The following is a 13,423-nucleotide window of genomic DNA, read 5'->3' on the forward strand; positions in this document are numbered from 1 at the left end:
ACTTGGAATTATCTGACAAAAACCAAACCAAATCAAGATTAGCTTGAGTTACGTGGTGAAGAAATATTCTGCAGTGATCTGTATACTCGGAATCAACTTCAAACTTAAATGGATCATAAATTATAATCATATCCCACATAAAGAAAAGAAGTTCAAAAATATGAACGAGGCGAGATATGTAAAAGAAAAGAAAAACGTATAAATTTAGGTTCATTTTCATTTTTTTTTATAAATCAAAGTTTTTATTTTAAATTAATTAGATACAATAAAACCTTTGTGGAATAACCAGTGGGGAACTTTCTTCTCAACCTTTTTCTCCAGAATGGTATCCAGGCTAGGCTTCCATGTCTTTCCCGAAAGTGTTCTATTCAAATATTCCGGCCTCCCGTCCAAATTTTCCGGTAAATTTTCCGATACAAAATTGACCTCCACTGGTCTCTGCTCCGAGCTTTCCTTCTTCTGCAAATTAATAAACTTTTTTGCCTCTCCACTAGCCGCAGAACATATCTTAGCAAGCAAAGGAAGAAACTTCGATGACAATAAAAGTGACTGCGACCTTAACACTGAATTCGCACTCAAAAGAGCTTGACGAGCTTCATCTGAAGTTAACGAAGCTGGCTTGCCTCGCTTGATGGGAAGCATTAAGTAAACCTTCTTAACATCAAGTTTCTTGTCAGCAGGCAAAGGGCTTGGCCTTTTTCCAGTGACGGCCGACTGCAACTCAACTACAACTTGTTGTGGGTGTTCTAGCATGAGCTCCGCTACAGTGAGAGGATAGTCAAAATCCTGCACCGTACCGTCCGATAAAATGACTTTTCCGGCGGCGGCATCAAAGGGTCTATATTTGATGTAGTTACCCATGGAAAGGAGAAGGCGTTTGTGTGCATGAAATCAAGAAACCATATGTAGGAATGTGTAGGAAAAGTTTGTTAAACCGCTCCATCTTGTGAAGGATATAATGGTGGTGGACTTGGCAATAACTAAACAGATGGAGTTGTTGGTCATTTCAGAGCTGTTTGAACTTAAGATGTTGACAGTTTACGTACATGAGAAACTTGATCCAACGGTATGAGATGTTCTGGATCAGTGGGCCCTTTTGTCTTCTCAGGGACCTAACGTTAAATGGAAGTCAAAGAACCGTTGAACCGTAACAATTCTAACTAATCTCATTGTATAAACGTGTTACCGGTTACACGATGACAGAGTTAAATTGGACGGTCCAACTACAATGTTCTCCGTGATTTATATTTTAGTTTATAACTCTCACAGGTATGTATACTGTTGAATCATATGAATAAGGCGAAAAGACTTATTCCCCCTCAAGTTTTGGTGCAAAAACAAACTTTTATATATAAAATTTAAAAAATACAAATATTTGTCTATCATTTAATTTATGTTAGAATTTTTTATTAAAATTAAGAATAAAATTATTATTTAATCATTAAATACTAAAATTTTAAAAATTTATATCATTTTTCTTATTTGATTTAAAAAATTAATAATTTTTCCTGTAAATAAGTTTTGAAAAATTACTAATTTATTTTTAAGGTGTTATGTTTCATCTGAATTCTTCTATTGAGAGAGAGTGCCACAAAGGGAGAGACATCGCCCAGGTGGAGGGGGGTAGCCATTTGCCGATTAGTTTTCTAAATCGTGGCGAAAAAATGATAGCTTTTCAAAACTTAATTTTAAAAATAATTGTTAGTTTTTCATACTAAAGAAGAAAATGATTTAAACTTTTATATTTTTTGATATTATTAATTAAATAATGATTTTATTTTTTAACTCTAACAAAAAATTTCTAAAGGAAGTTAGATGATGAATGAGTACCGATTTTTTGAAATCTTGGGGGTGGAAGTTGTAGTTGCACCAAACCTTGGGTGGGAAAAAGTCGTTTGGCCTATGAATGACAGGAATATTTTTATGAAATTCATGTGGGAATGCATTATTTTTCCACTCGGTATAATTAAATCAAAGAATATTTATTTTAGGGTTTAGGTAACCATTTGACCTTCGTTTAGTGATCTTATGGTGGAGGATGGAATTTAAGTGATTAAATTAAGTTATAATGTTATTATAATTACCACGTTTTAAGCTTGCTAATAGTAATTATCAAGTCTTTTTATTATATATATGAAAATTTACATGTTGTTGGGCTCATTAAGGCCCTGCAGATCTATCAAGCCCAATTGCCAAAAAAGGGCCATTTTGGGCTGAAGGATTTTTTCTTCAGTAAGAATTAAACACCGTATGGTTGGTCAGCAAGATTTGCAAATTCTCACAATGAGGCCAAGAAAAACTTGTAATATCTACTAGACTTCAGAAATGGTTTCCAAGACTGGGTTCCGCTGCTTTTGATTCTTAAATCGGTAACTGGCGAACCCCGTATCAGTCACTTTCAAAACGGTAACGTGATCAGAACCTTCTCTATCTTCCCTCACCTTTTCACTTTCTGTGGGTAACACCTTGACGTTGCTTCTCTTCCTCCCAGATAAGCGTAACGATTTCTTTCTTTCACAAGCAGACCCTAATATCGAAATATCTTTCTCCGTAACTTTCCCGTGGATTCTACTAACAGGAACAAACATGTAAAGTTTTCCTGCTAAAAGTTCATCGTCAGCTCGCATGGCCGTTATACGATGAGTTTTCAGGAGCGCGTCCACTGGACAAATGACGTGGCCTGGTTCTTCAAGCATGACCTCGGCTGCTTTAATGGGAAGTTTGACTTGCCTCAGGTTTCCATTAGCATCGACAAGCTTTGCCTTATGGGTTGAATGCATAAAGAAAAAAGAGGAACTGTAGTTGCCCATATCTTGTAGTTTCAGTTTTAATGGTCGATCTTCGGTTGTGAGCAGAGATTAATTATGGTGTATGTGTGAGTGTTTACAAGCTATATATATACTGGGGGAGAGAAAGGGGTGAGTCAAGAGTCAAAAAAACTAAGACTAGAAGTGGTGAGAGTTGTGTGGACGTGAGTGATAAGTTGGGTTTAGTGTTGAATACGCGGAAGTTGGATGGGCGTGGCCGTGAAGTGTGGTAATGGTGAAGTGTGTGGGGTCTTTTCTGTGGAATAAAGTTTTATTTGTTTTCTTTTAGCCTTTGAATTACTAGAAGGTTCTGAGCAATTGTATTTGCCTGGAATGATCGAAGTATAATACAGAGGTTATAACAAGTGACATTATAATCTTGAATGCTGTTTGGCCATTTGTCTAAATCCGACATTGATATTTTATTAGAACATTGAATCTATGAGCAAGGGCTAGTCAATCTTTGGAAGCGTGAATCTGTGAAACCTAATAACAGGTTTTATTAAGTGATTAATGATTAAAACTCCTCATCAAAGATGGTTACAAATTTTACGTCTTATTCGTTAATTCAAATTAAAATCCAAAAACCATCAAAGGATTGATGAAGAGCTTATGCGCGCAGCAATTATCACAAGCCAAGTTGTGCAGAATCCCCCTGGTATTGAGTCTAAAAATCTTAATTGAGGTTTTGGCAAAGAAACTCACTCTGGAATCGATTCAGATAATCTTATCAAGGATTTCGACAGCTTATGCAATAAATAGGAGAAAAAAAAAAGTTTTAAAACAAAAGTGTTTTGTCTCCTTCCATTAGTTCTATTTCTTTTCTACACGGGTGGTTGCACACAAAGCAAATAATCTGTAATACCAAACTATGGGACGAAATTGAAAACCAACGGAAGAGGGAAAAACATTACCTGGGCAGACAGAAAGGAGACTGCTACATCCTTTTGCTATTAGAACTAAGAATACAGACAGCAAAGCTCAATTACACAATACGACACTGATGAGCGGGAAATGAAATATTTCTGCTCTATTGCAGCATATGACAGCATATGGCAAGTGATTTAACAAACTATAGAACTAGATAAGACCTGCGCACCACAAGTCAGTTTTACATGGTAGTCACATTTAAAATTCCTTCCACACAGATTGAAAAGAGAGTACTTCCAAGTGAACTCCCACTCATAAGCTCGAACAAACAAAGAAATTAATACAATTCATGACATGAGAAAAAGTGGGAGAGGATCTAGCTTTCAGGATCTGCAATACATCTTCCTAAAATACTAATTACCATTATCCTATTTGATGTATTGGGAGAGCCATTTGAAGCCATCACCGTATCCCATCTTGCGCACAATACTGCACATAAACACCTCCAGTGGGCGGACATTTGTGTCTGCTAGATTAACCTTCCCTTTGCCAGTGGTGAAATTTGTCAGGCCAAGATGATAACGCAACTCATCTTCAGAGGCTGCGTATGGGATATCAATCTTGTTTCCTAAAACAAGAAAAGGAACATTAGCCAATGCCTCATCAGAAAGGAGTGCATCTAGTTCTTTCTTGGATTCCGCAAACCTCTCTTTGTCAAAGGCATCCACAAGATAGACTACGGCATCCACCTGTAACATCATGCAAACCACATTAGAAGTATTTTACCTCCAGAGATAAGAAAGCGAAATATATATTATTTGCAACAAGGCCAGATTTACTGTCTTCAAAAAAAAAAAAAACCAGTTGAATTAGGAGATATAAAATCACTCAACTTCTAAGCATAATGAAGATGTAAGCATCACAGACAAACACATAATAAATTTTGCCATATAGGTCCAACTGATAATTTTTGTAAGGACTGTTTCTTTTTTCTCATCCATGTCAACTCAGTCAACAGTGTGTCAGATGCAACCACCTAAGCCTTATCATATCAAGGTTGCCTAAGCCAAGGCACCAACAACAATTGCTAATCTTAGTATTCTACTAACCAAGCAAAGTAACTCAGGTTAAACAGAAATGCAATGATATATATAAATGGATGGAAAGCACTTCGGCTTTAGCCAATTGATATAATTCAATGCACCATAAGCTACAGAGATAATTTCAAGACAAATAGCATAATTAAAATACACAGTAAATTCACAAGAAGTTGAATAAAATAACAAAATGGTTTATGGCAAAAAGGTGCTATAATCAAGCTTATCACATAAGCTTATTGATCAAGGTATGAGGATTTATTGTGAGCAGTAACAGATTCACCAAGAATATAATATTAATAAGATTTTTATTTTATATAGATTTCATGAAAATGTTTGGATTTCTATTAACTTTTATAAATTTAAATGGGTTGTTCATTATCAAAGACTAAATTCGAATTAGGTTCTAAAATTGTTGAGGCAAAACACCATACATACCAATTATACACCGGTAGTTTCATTTGGTGAACAGTAAATACTGTGATCCATTTCCCCAATTATGAGAATATTGATGGTGGCATTACCCGACTTGCCTGAACCAAATTCAACTTGACTTACTTGTTGACCATTTGGAAGCCCTCCAACTAGCACTTGCACATCATTTGTCTAGACAAACGATGGGCAAGTGTTGGTTGAAAGGCTTCCAAATGGTCAACAGATAAGTCAAGTTGAATATGGTTCACACAAGTTGAGTATTGCCACCATCAATATTCTCATAATTAGGGAAACAGACTATAGCATTTACCGTTCACCAAATGAAACTGCTAGTGTATAATCGGTATGTATGGTGCTTTGAGAACAATTTTAGAACCTAATTCGAATTTAGTCTTTGATATTCAACAGCCCATTTAAATTTCTAAAAAACAATAACAGAAATCCAAACATTTTCATGAAACCTATATAAAATAAAATATTATTAACATTATATTTTTGATGAATCTGTTACTACTCACAATAAATCCTCATACCATGATCAATAATCTATACATAAATTTAATTATAAAGGGCAGCACATAGCAACAATTAATATAATGGGTGGAATGATCACTTCAGATGCGATATTAATTACTGAAGTACTAAACTACCTTGATTTTTAGGTATAACTCACCTTGGCATAGTAATCCTTCCAGACTCTTCGAGCAATCTGATGACCTCCCAAATCGAATGCCTTGAACTTAATTTTCCCAATACTAAGCTCTTCTGATGTGGGATACTGCGTAGGTTGATGCTGAACCAATCTCTGAAATCGACCCACGAATTAGTACTGCGAGATGAAATAAAACTTCTAGTTTTGTACACAGCATAAATGTCTGAAATTAAACCCTACGAAACAAATCAAATAATAAAAGACCACTGACCTACCACTTCCCGCAAAGTAACACAATCGTTAACTAAATAGAGGCATAAAATTAAAATAGAGGATTATAAGAAAAGAACCTCATCTTTCAACATGTGGAGCAAGGTGGTTTTTCCAGCATTATCTAGGCCTAAGAATAAGATCTTAGCCTCTTTCTGCCACAGGCCCAGGGAAGCCAAGATGCCGTAGAACCAGTCAAAAAGAAACATTGTTTAAATCGGTTAACAATGAAAGATCGAACTTGAATTTTCGACGATCGAAGGAACTAGATCGTGCAATTCAAGGTCTGGGATTCGATTAGGCAGAAGAAAACATTAATTTTGACCCGACCAATGACAACGATGAGAAAGTTAAACAGCAAACCGTTTGTTGGGGTCAATTGACATTTTCAAGCCGTGGAGGCCTTTTTACATCCAATAGAATGAATGCAGACTCTCTCGTCTCATTTCTAAATATATAATCTCTTTTTCTCTTCTAGTATACTTAATTTTTTTCCATTAAATTTTGTTAAATTTAATTTTTATATTAATAATTATCAAGAATTAGCACTAAATCTATTGATTTTTTTTACTTAATTCTTTTATGTAATATTTTCTAAAAACAAAAATTATTGTTGGATATTTCTTGGTTATATGAATGTGAATCAATGACATTATTTTTTAAATAATGAATAAAAAAGAGTTTCATTATCTTAGGCAAATAAATCTAATATGACGGCCTCTCTTACTTTTTGGCGTAATCGAGTTGATTTGAACTTGAGTTTAGAATAATTCAAACTTTATTTAACTAAAAATAATCGAGTTCGAGCACGTGGGTTTTCATCTTATCAAGCTCAAATTTTATCTTAGCAAAGAACATGTTTGATTTTTCCATGATGGCAACCAATGTAGTAAAAAAAACCCAACTCAATTACTCATCAGCTGTTGAAGTAAAATGATACACTTTAAAAACATGTCAAGATTAGAAATATAGATGAAGAGAAAGTTGAGAAGGGAATTAACACCCCAACATTAGTGTTGACTTGCGAAAATAAGATTGAAAATGTCAGGGAAGAGAAGAGATTATTGAGAATTCTTGAGTGATATCGGAGAAAGTTGAGTTTATAGTCACAATATTAGATTTTTTATTTAAAAAAAAAAAACAAATTTGATTTTCAAAATTAATTTTCAAATATTAAAAATAGGTATTTGAATCCTTTTCTCGAATACTCCATTTATCGCTCCAATTATTAGTCCAATTATTGGTCGAAATATTGTTTCAATCCGAATAAGAGATATTTATGAACACCCCTAATAATAGTCCACTCCTTGAGGTTTTGCCTAAGTTTTTTTTTTTTTTTTGCCCTTTTGGTTTGATTTATCCCTTTCGGTGGGCTCACTCGGGCTGAATTATCCTAAAAATTAGCTGGCCGGCCCGTTACTGATTTTCAAAATAAGTAAAAAAAAAAAAATGAATTATCCTTCTTCGAATGTGTCCGATTCCACCAATATCTAATTATCTCCAACTAAGATGGAGCACAGGCATGGGATAACAAAGCACCTCCCAGATATCAGGAGCACAGTCATCGGATAACGAATTACCTCCTTATGTTTTAGACAAAAGTACATACATCATCACCGTACAACACAATTTGATTTACAAATGGAATCACACCAGAACAAGCAAATATCCCATCTATGTAAGCGGCGGCAGATCACCCACATCTATACATATACATGGTGCTTGTGGAAAGCTAGAATCATTGAGTGTATTTAAGGAATAGAAACTGGTTTCATATCTCCTCACTTTGCTTCACGATTACCACTGGACACTTGACATGCTTCGCACAATAATCACTCACACTTCCCAGAAGAGCCCTATTAAAATAATCAGCATTGGCATTAGCCATTAGGCAGTCTTTTTTTTTTTTTTTTAATTAAATGCTGAATTGAATGCAACTAGTAAAATAAAATTGAGTTACTCAAAAGTGATACCTCTTGATGAAGCCATAACCGTGGCTCCCCATGATCAAAGTGTCAGCTTTGAGTTTATCCACTATACTACATATCACATCCTTGGCTTCTCCACACCCAACTACTCTCTCTACATTTATCTGTATAAAATCCATTTACAATCATTTACACAAATTTTCAATGTTCAATGAGTTGAATAATTAGGAAACTATGGAATAAGAGACCAGAAGATTACATTGCTTCCGAATTTTCCACACACGACTTCAGCTCGTTGCATCACTGAATTCACCATCTCACTTCCGTATTTTTCCATGGCCTTTACCACATCGTCAGAGAACATATACCCTGTGATGAAATTTTAGGTTTTGGATTTGCCAAAACTTAGTCTGAATTCACAAACATAAACAAATAAGAAGGAATGGTTTAGTAATTAACCTGCAGCGTCGAAGGAACAGTAAACAGGAGGTGGAGGTTTGACGTAGAGGAGGACAAGAGTGCTATTGCTACCTTGAGAAAATAGGTTATGGAGACACCATGAGAGTGCGTACATGCTCTCCTCACTCTCATCCACTGCTACCACAATCTTGCCCACTCTTTTTTTCATGTTCACTCCTTCCATCTTTACAACCTCAAACTTTTTCTGCTTCGATTGGTGAACTGTCCCTTAGAAATTGAGCAAAAGGAATGGAGACTTATAGTCAGGAGTTTCTGTTGTTTTTGACTTTGAGTTCCGTGGATTTTCGCTTTACTTTATTGATGAAAATGGCAAGCAAAATATCAGAAAGACAAATATCTTGAGCTGAGTTTCTAACACCAAAGGTGTTACAATCAGAACCTAATCCAATTCATTTAAGTTGCATATCTGTACGGATTCTGCAATTTTTATTTTTCTTGTTGAATTATTAGTTTAAAATTATGAGGGGATGAGCTCATTGATGATATTAAAAGATACTTAGAATATAATCAAACGCGAGTCACAATCACAAATGACCCTACAAGCTTTAAGCTTGGCATTGACAAAAATGCGTCCTCACAAGTCACAGTCCGAATTGGTTGATATTTATGTGTGCAAGTTGAAGGAAAGGTTGCCGCTACACTGTCACCTCACCGTCTGTGTAACCCATTAATGAAAGAATTTAAAAAAGTGAAGTCTTTATCCTTATATACCTCTTATATACAATGACTTGGCCCAATGTTAATTCGAGTTTTGGGCTAAAGGTCGAATAATAGAACTTAAATCCGAGAAATGGGCCACAAATACCGGGAACTGTAGTAGCCTGGCCTTTCCTTTTCTATACACCAACTTTGAAACCAAGGCTTCTCCAAACTCTACAACCACAAACTACCTACCATCTCATGTCAATCGGATCTCCTGTTGCTCTTGTAACTACAAGTTCTACTTCTCCGTGGTGAAAAAATTATTAACAAAATAATAATATAGTCGGTACATTTCATTAATATTATATCAAACTTAAAAATTATACATGTATTTTAAATTTCAAAACCCTAAACGACCAAAATTATTCAAGTTTAAAATTTTTATTAAGATAAAATTAAGATTCACTGCATATATGATAATTAATATTGATCAAATTTCTTTATCATGTATATTATCACGGGTGCAGATTAGGAGTTGTGATAGAGTTTTGAACAACTTCGAATAATAAAATGTTTAAGAGTGAGTGTATGTAGTCATTAGATTCATGGATATAATATTTGTAATTGAGAGCACTCCAACTATGAGATTTGTACAATATTGTTGTAACAGCGTATTAAAAAGGGAACTAGACAAATCCTGTATAAATTGGCTAGAGTTTGAATTACTTTTTTGATAAGTTCAAAATATGACAAAACTAATGATCTTAAATTAAAATATGGATATACATAAGATTGATCATTGAGATGACATATTAAGGATATCGCACAAACAGTTCAGAAAAAATAACTTTGTGGCAACATATATTGCAACTCCTATCTAACATCTGTCGTCCATGAATCTCATCACAAAATCAACGCCTAGAAATGAATGTGATGTGATAATGTAAGTTGGTGTTCACAGGCAGGGACCAGTGCGTTGCGACCCACTTGCACTAAATTTATAAGGTGTTGTACTCTGTTGAATCTATTCTCAGTGGAGATAAGCACAAATGTCAGCATCGAAAATACCAAATTAGAAAACAAAACAAAACAAAACAAAATATGGCCAATTAAAAATTTGAAGGGACATCATGGGCTTTAAAAAAGGGACCCAAGCATCAGAGGTATTTTCGTGCTTTAACTTTTCGGTGAGTGCGTTTTTTTGGATTGTTCATAGATTATTTAATTGCGAGAGGGGCCCGTTTTTTAAATTTCCGGTAGCCAAACGGCCTGGGACGGTTGGCCGTTGACCAGAGCCTACACATTCAAACTTCTGAAAGGGAAATTTGAATTGAAAACAGAGGGGTAGGAAAAAGTATCTGATTTTCTTCTAATAATTAATTCATAAATGAATTATAGTTACTATTTTACCCTTATATCATTACCTATTTACATAAATAATAAATAATTACAATATCACATAGTCAGCAGAGTTGGAGGGTAGAGATGAAATTCATGTTTGTTAATTAGAGATCCAGAAAATCTAGAAAAAATAAATTATCCAGATCCAGTCAACAGTATTAGTTGTGGCTACAGTGAGCAAAAGTCCATCGTAGAGCCTACGGCATCGTTTTAGATGTCGGTTTAAATGTTTCAAGAATTCGATCAACTGAGAAAAATGTAAATGCTGAAAGTGGGGACGACACTGATTGTAAACATCACCATTTCATTGAAAATCATATCAACTAAGAAAACTCACAGAACAGTAAACTCAAGAATCTTCAACAAGAAAAAAAAAAAATCAAAAGAATTTCTTACAGCTCATGTTTTGTATTGTACAGCAGCAAAAGAAGCTTCTTCTGCTTCTACAGTTGTGGAATGAATGCTGAATTTGACTTCAAAATTTTATCACAGGTCATTGTGTTCATATACTGGGCACATCAAACACTTGAGTTTCGAGCTTCCTATCCGCGTATTTTTTTTGTACAGCTCAATCGTCCGATCCGAGTCCGTCCAAAGATGAAAAATAACTCGAAGAAGAAAATAATAAAGAAATAGTGAAATTTTCAATTTAGATATTTTTCTTTGTAAGTAAATTTTCAATTTAAATATTGTGGTGGGGTATTTTCGGAATTTCACGTCCACTTCGTATGTTTAAATCCAGTCATTAGAGCCAGAAAGAAAGAGAGAAAGCAAGCTTTAAATAATAAAAAGAGAGCTTTTTGAAAAACAGAGGCACAGAAAGGGAGGATGGGAGATGTTGTCTTGTTTGTGGAGGAGTTGCAATCAAATAATGCAATATCGCACTGTAGAATTTGCCACGAAGAAGAATTTGAAAGCTGTAAAAGCCTGGAAGCGCCTTGTGCTTGCTCTGGCACTGTCAAGGTAATAGGACTCCTTTTATGGTTTTCTCCGCGTCACCGTTAGCTTTAATTTAGTCATTGAGTTTATACGCAATATAGTTTTATCTTTTCTTTTTTGGTTTGCCCGCAGTTTGCACACAGAGACTGCATACAGAGATGGTGTAACGAGAAGGGAAACACAACTTGCGAAATTTGTCTCCAGGTTTGAATTTAATTCATTAGATTTACTGGTTTTTATATCAATATAGTTTATATAAATGTTTTTTTTTTTATGTCACTGTTTTGTTCAAAATATATTGATTTTCAAAATGCTATTTTGTCATAAGCAATTGGACATGGTGATATGCGAATTGGATTTATTGTAGTTTTTTATTATGAAATTTTCCGTCTTTTTAACATTTTGTTGTTTTGTTTTGAGTTAAAGCATCTCAAAACTTTTTCTTTTTGGTGAAGCATCTGTTTTCTTTCTGGGAAATAATGTTGAAATGTTTTTATTGGTTTCTTCACTATCACAAAACCGAACTTCTGGGCTTTCATGTAAAACCAGTTTATGAAGTTAATTTGAAGCAAAACTTGTTTTGATGTCTTCCCAAATGTTTACGTCAATGAAGTGTGACAGCCACGTGTGAATATATTCTCTTGTGAACTGCTTTTACAATTGAAGGAAATGGAAATATTAATGGGCATGAAATTAATATGCAATATTGCAGGAATATCGAGGTGGATATACGGCACCTTCAAAAAAGTCTCAGCTGATAGAGGCAGCAGTGACCATTAGGTAATGAAATTAGAATTTTTCCATCTTTTAGTTGGCAATTAAATTGTATTGAATTTATCTTTATGTTAATTGAACAGAGATAGCCTGCAAATTGCAAGAATAGAGGATGAGGAAGAGAGCGAAAGATTAGTGGCTATAAGAGAAGGAATAAGTTTAACAGCAGAATCTGATGACGCTGAATGCAATTCTGCAGTGGATAGAAGCGCTGCTTGCTGCCGCTCGTTGGCTCTAACAGTAAGTTGGGTTTGATGAATTAAATATTTGTAATGATCTGTTTGGTGCTTTAGCTTTAAATCATTGTATGCTTAACTTAATTAAGCAACGTGTTTGGTTTAATGAATGACATGGGTAGCATTAATTGGCAATGCATAGCATAGTTGACCATTTGATTTCTTAGATATTTGGCAACCATTAATATTTTTATCAGTTAGATAATTAAATGATGAAATATTTGATGGGAATGATGTTAGTTGAATTATAATCTAATGGTATTGGCAGTTTACACTTATTTTGCTCGTCGAAGACTCCTTTGCTGTGCTCACTGGGAAAACCCAAGATTACCCATTTTCGCTTCTCACTGTAAGTATTTTATTTGCCTGTTGGCGTCAGTTCAACCACCAGTACCATCTCAAATGAATAGCAATTTATTTTAATTATGGTTCAAACTATTTTGTCTGCTGGTTTGCAGATGCTTATTCTAAGAGCTAGCGGAATTATATTCCCCATGTACATACTGATTAGGACAATCACAGCAATTCAAAATAGCATTCGTGGGCAATACCATGTTAGTTTCTTTATCTTATTACCAACCACAGGAGAAATATTTCAATTAAAAGCTCTAATTTCATTCTCTTTAATTTCAGGGTTCAGATGATGAATTCTCAAACCCTGATGATGATGATGATGATGATGAAGAAGAAGAAGATGAAGAGGAACAGACACATCAACACCAACATCAGCATCGTATGGTTTAACCACACTACTAGGAAGTTTCGTTTGTATTATCAAGGCATCGTACTGATGCTCCACCTTTCCAAATTCCCACGTTCTATGGGTACATTTGAATACCAAAAGCAAAATTAATACACAAATTATTTTGTTTTAAAAATGTCCAGGAGTTCC

At 34.7% G+C, this 13,423-nt stretch overlaps 4 protein-coding genes across 4 annotated transcripts; 1 reads left to right on the forward strand and 3 right to left on the reverse strand.

Annotated features, from left to right (window-relative positions):
* Window positions 1-229: 229 nt before the first annotated feature.
* Window positions 230-939, reverse strand: LOC123217647. The gene has a single exon (XM_044638737.1). The coding sequence runs from the start codon at window positions 859-861 to the stop codon at window positions 253-255; it is 609 nt and encodes a 202-aa protein (XP_044494672.1). The 5' UTR covers window positions 862-939; the 3' UTR covers window positions 230-252.
* Window positions 940-3,722: 2,783 nt separating this feature from the next.
* On the reverse strand, window positions 3,723-6,569 carry LOC123216694 (GTP-binding protein SAR1A-like). The gene is made up of 3 exons (XM_044637209.1): window positions 6,212-6,569; window positions 5,883-6,014; window positions 3,723-4,426 (listed from the first exon to the last, which is right to left on the reverse strand). The coding sequence occupies exons 1-3, from the start codon at window positions 6,338-6,340 to the stop codon at window positions 4,106-4,108; spliced, it is 582 nt and encodes a 193-aa protein (XP_044493144.1). The 5' UTR covers window positions 6,341-6,569; the 3' UTR covers window positions 3,723-4,105.
* A 1,126-nt stretch (window positions 6,570-7,695) lies between these two features.
* LOC123216696 (universal stress protein A-like protein) lies at window positions 7,696-8,892 on the reverse strand. The gene is made up of 4 exons (XM_044637210.1): window positions 8,519-8,892; window positions 8,319-8,428; window positions 8,105-8,223; window positions 7,696-7,987 (listed from the first exon to the last, which is right to left on the reverse strand). The coding sequence occupies exons 1-4, from the start codon at window positions 8,700-8,702 to the stop codon at window positions 7,903-7,905; spliced, it is 498 nt and encodes a 165-aa protein (XP_044493145.1). The 5' UTR covers window positions 8,703-8,892; the 3' UTR covers window positions 7,696-7,902.
* Window positions 8,893-11,336: 2,444 nt separating this feature from the next.
* Window positions 11,337-13,409, forward strand: LOC123216699. Its single transcript, XM_044637214.1, has 7 exons — window positions 11,337-11,545; window positions 11,654-11,725; window positions 12,234-12,301; window positions 12,379-12,535; window positions 12,800-12,880; window positions 12,990-13,085; window positions 13,165-13,409. The coding sequence occupies exons 1-7, from the start codon at window positions 11,411-11,413 to the stop codon at window positions 13,273-13,275; spliced, it is 720 nt and encodes a 239-aa protein (XP_044493149.1). The 5' UTR covers window positions 11,337-11,410; the 3' UTR covers window positions 13,276-13,409.
* Window positions 13,410-13,423: the final 14 nt, after the last annotated feature.

This window comes from Mangifera indica, chromosome 5, assembly GCF_011075055.1.
Source record: "Mangifera indica cultivar Alphonso chromosome 5, CATAS_Mindica_2.1, whole genome shotgun sequence".
Lineage (NCBI taxonomy): Eukaryota > Viridiplantae > Streptophyta > Magnoliopsida > Sapindales > Anacardiaceae > Mangifera > Mangifera indica.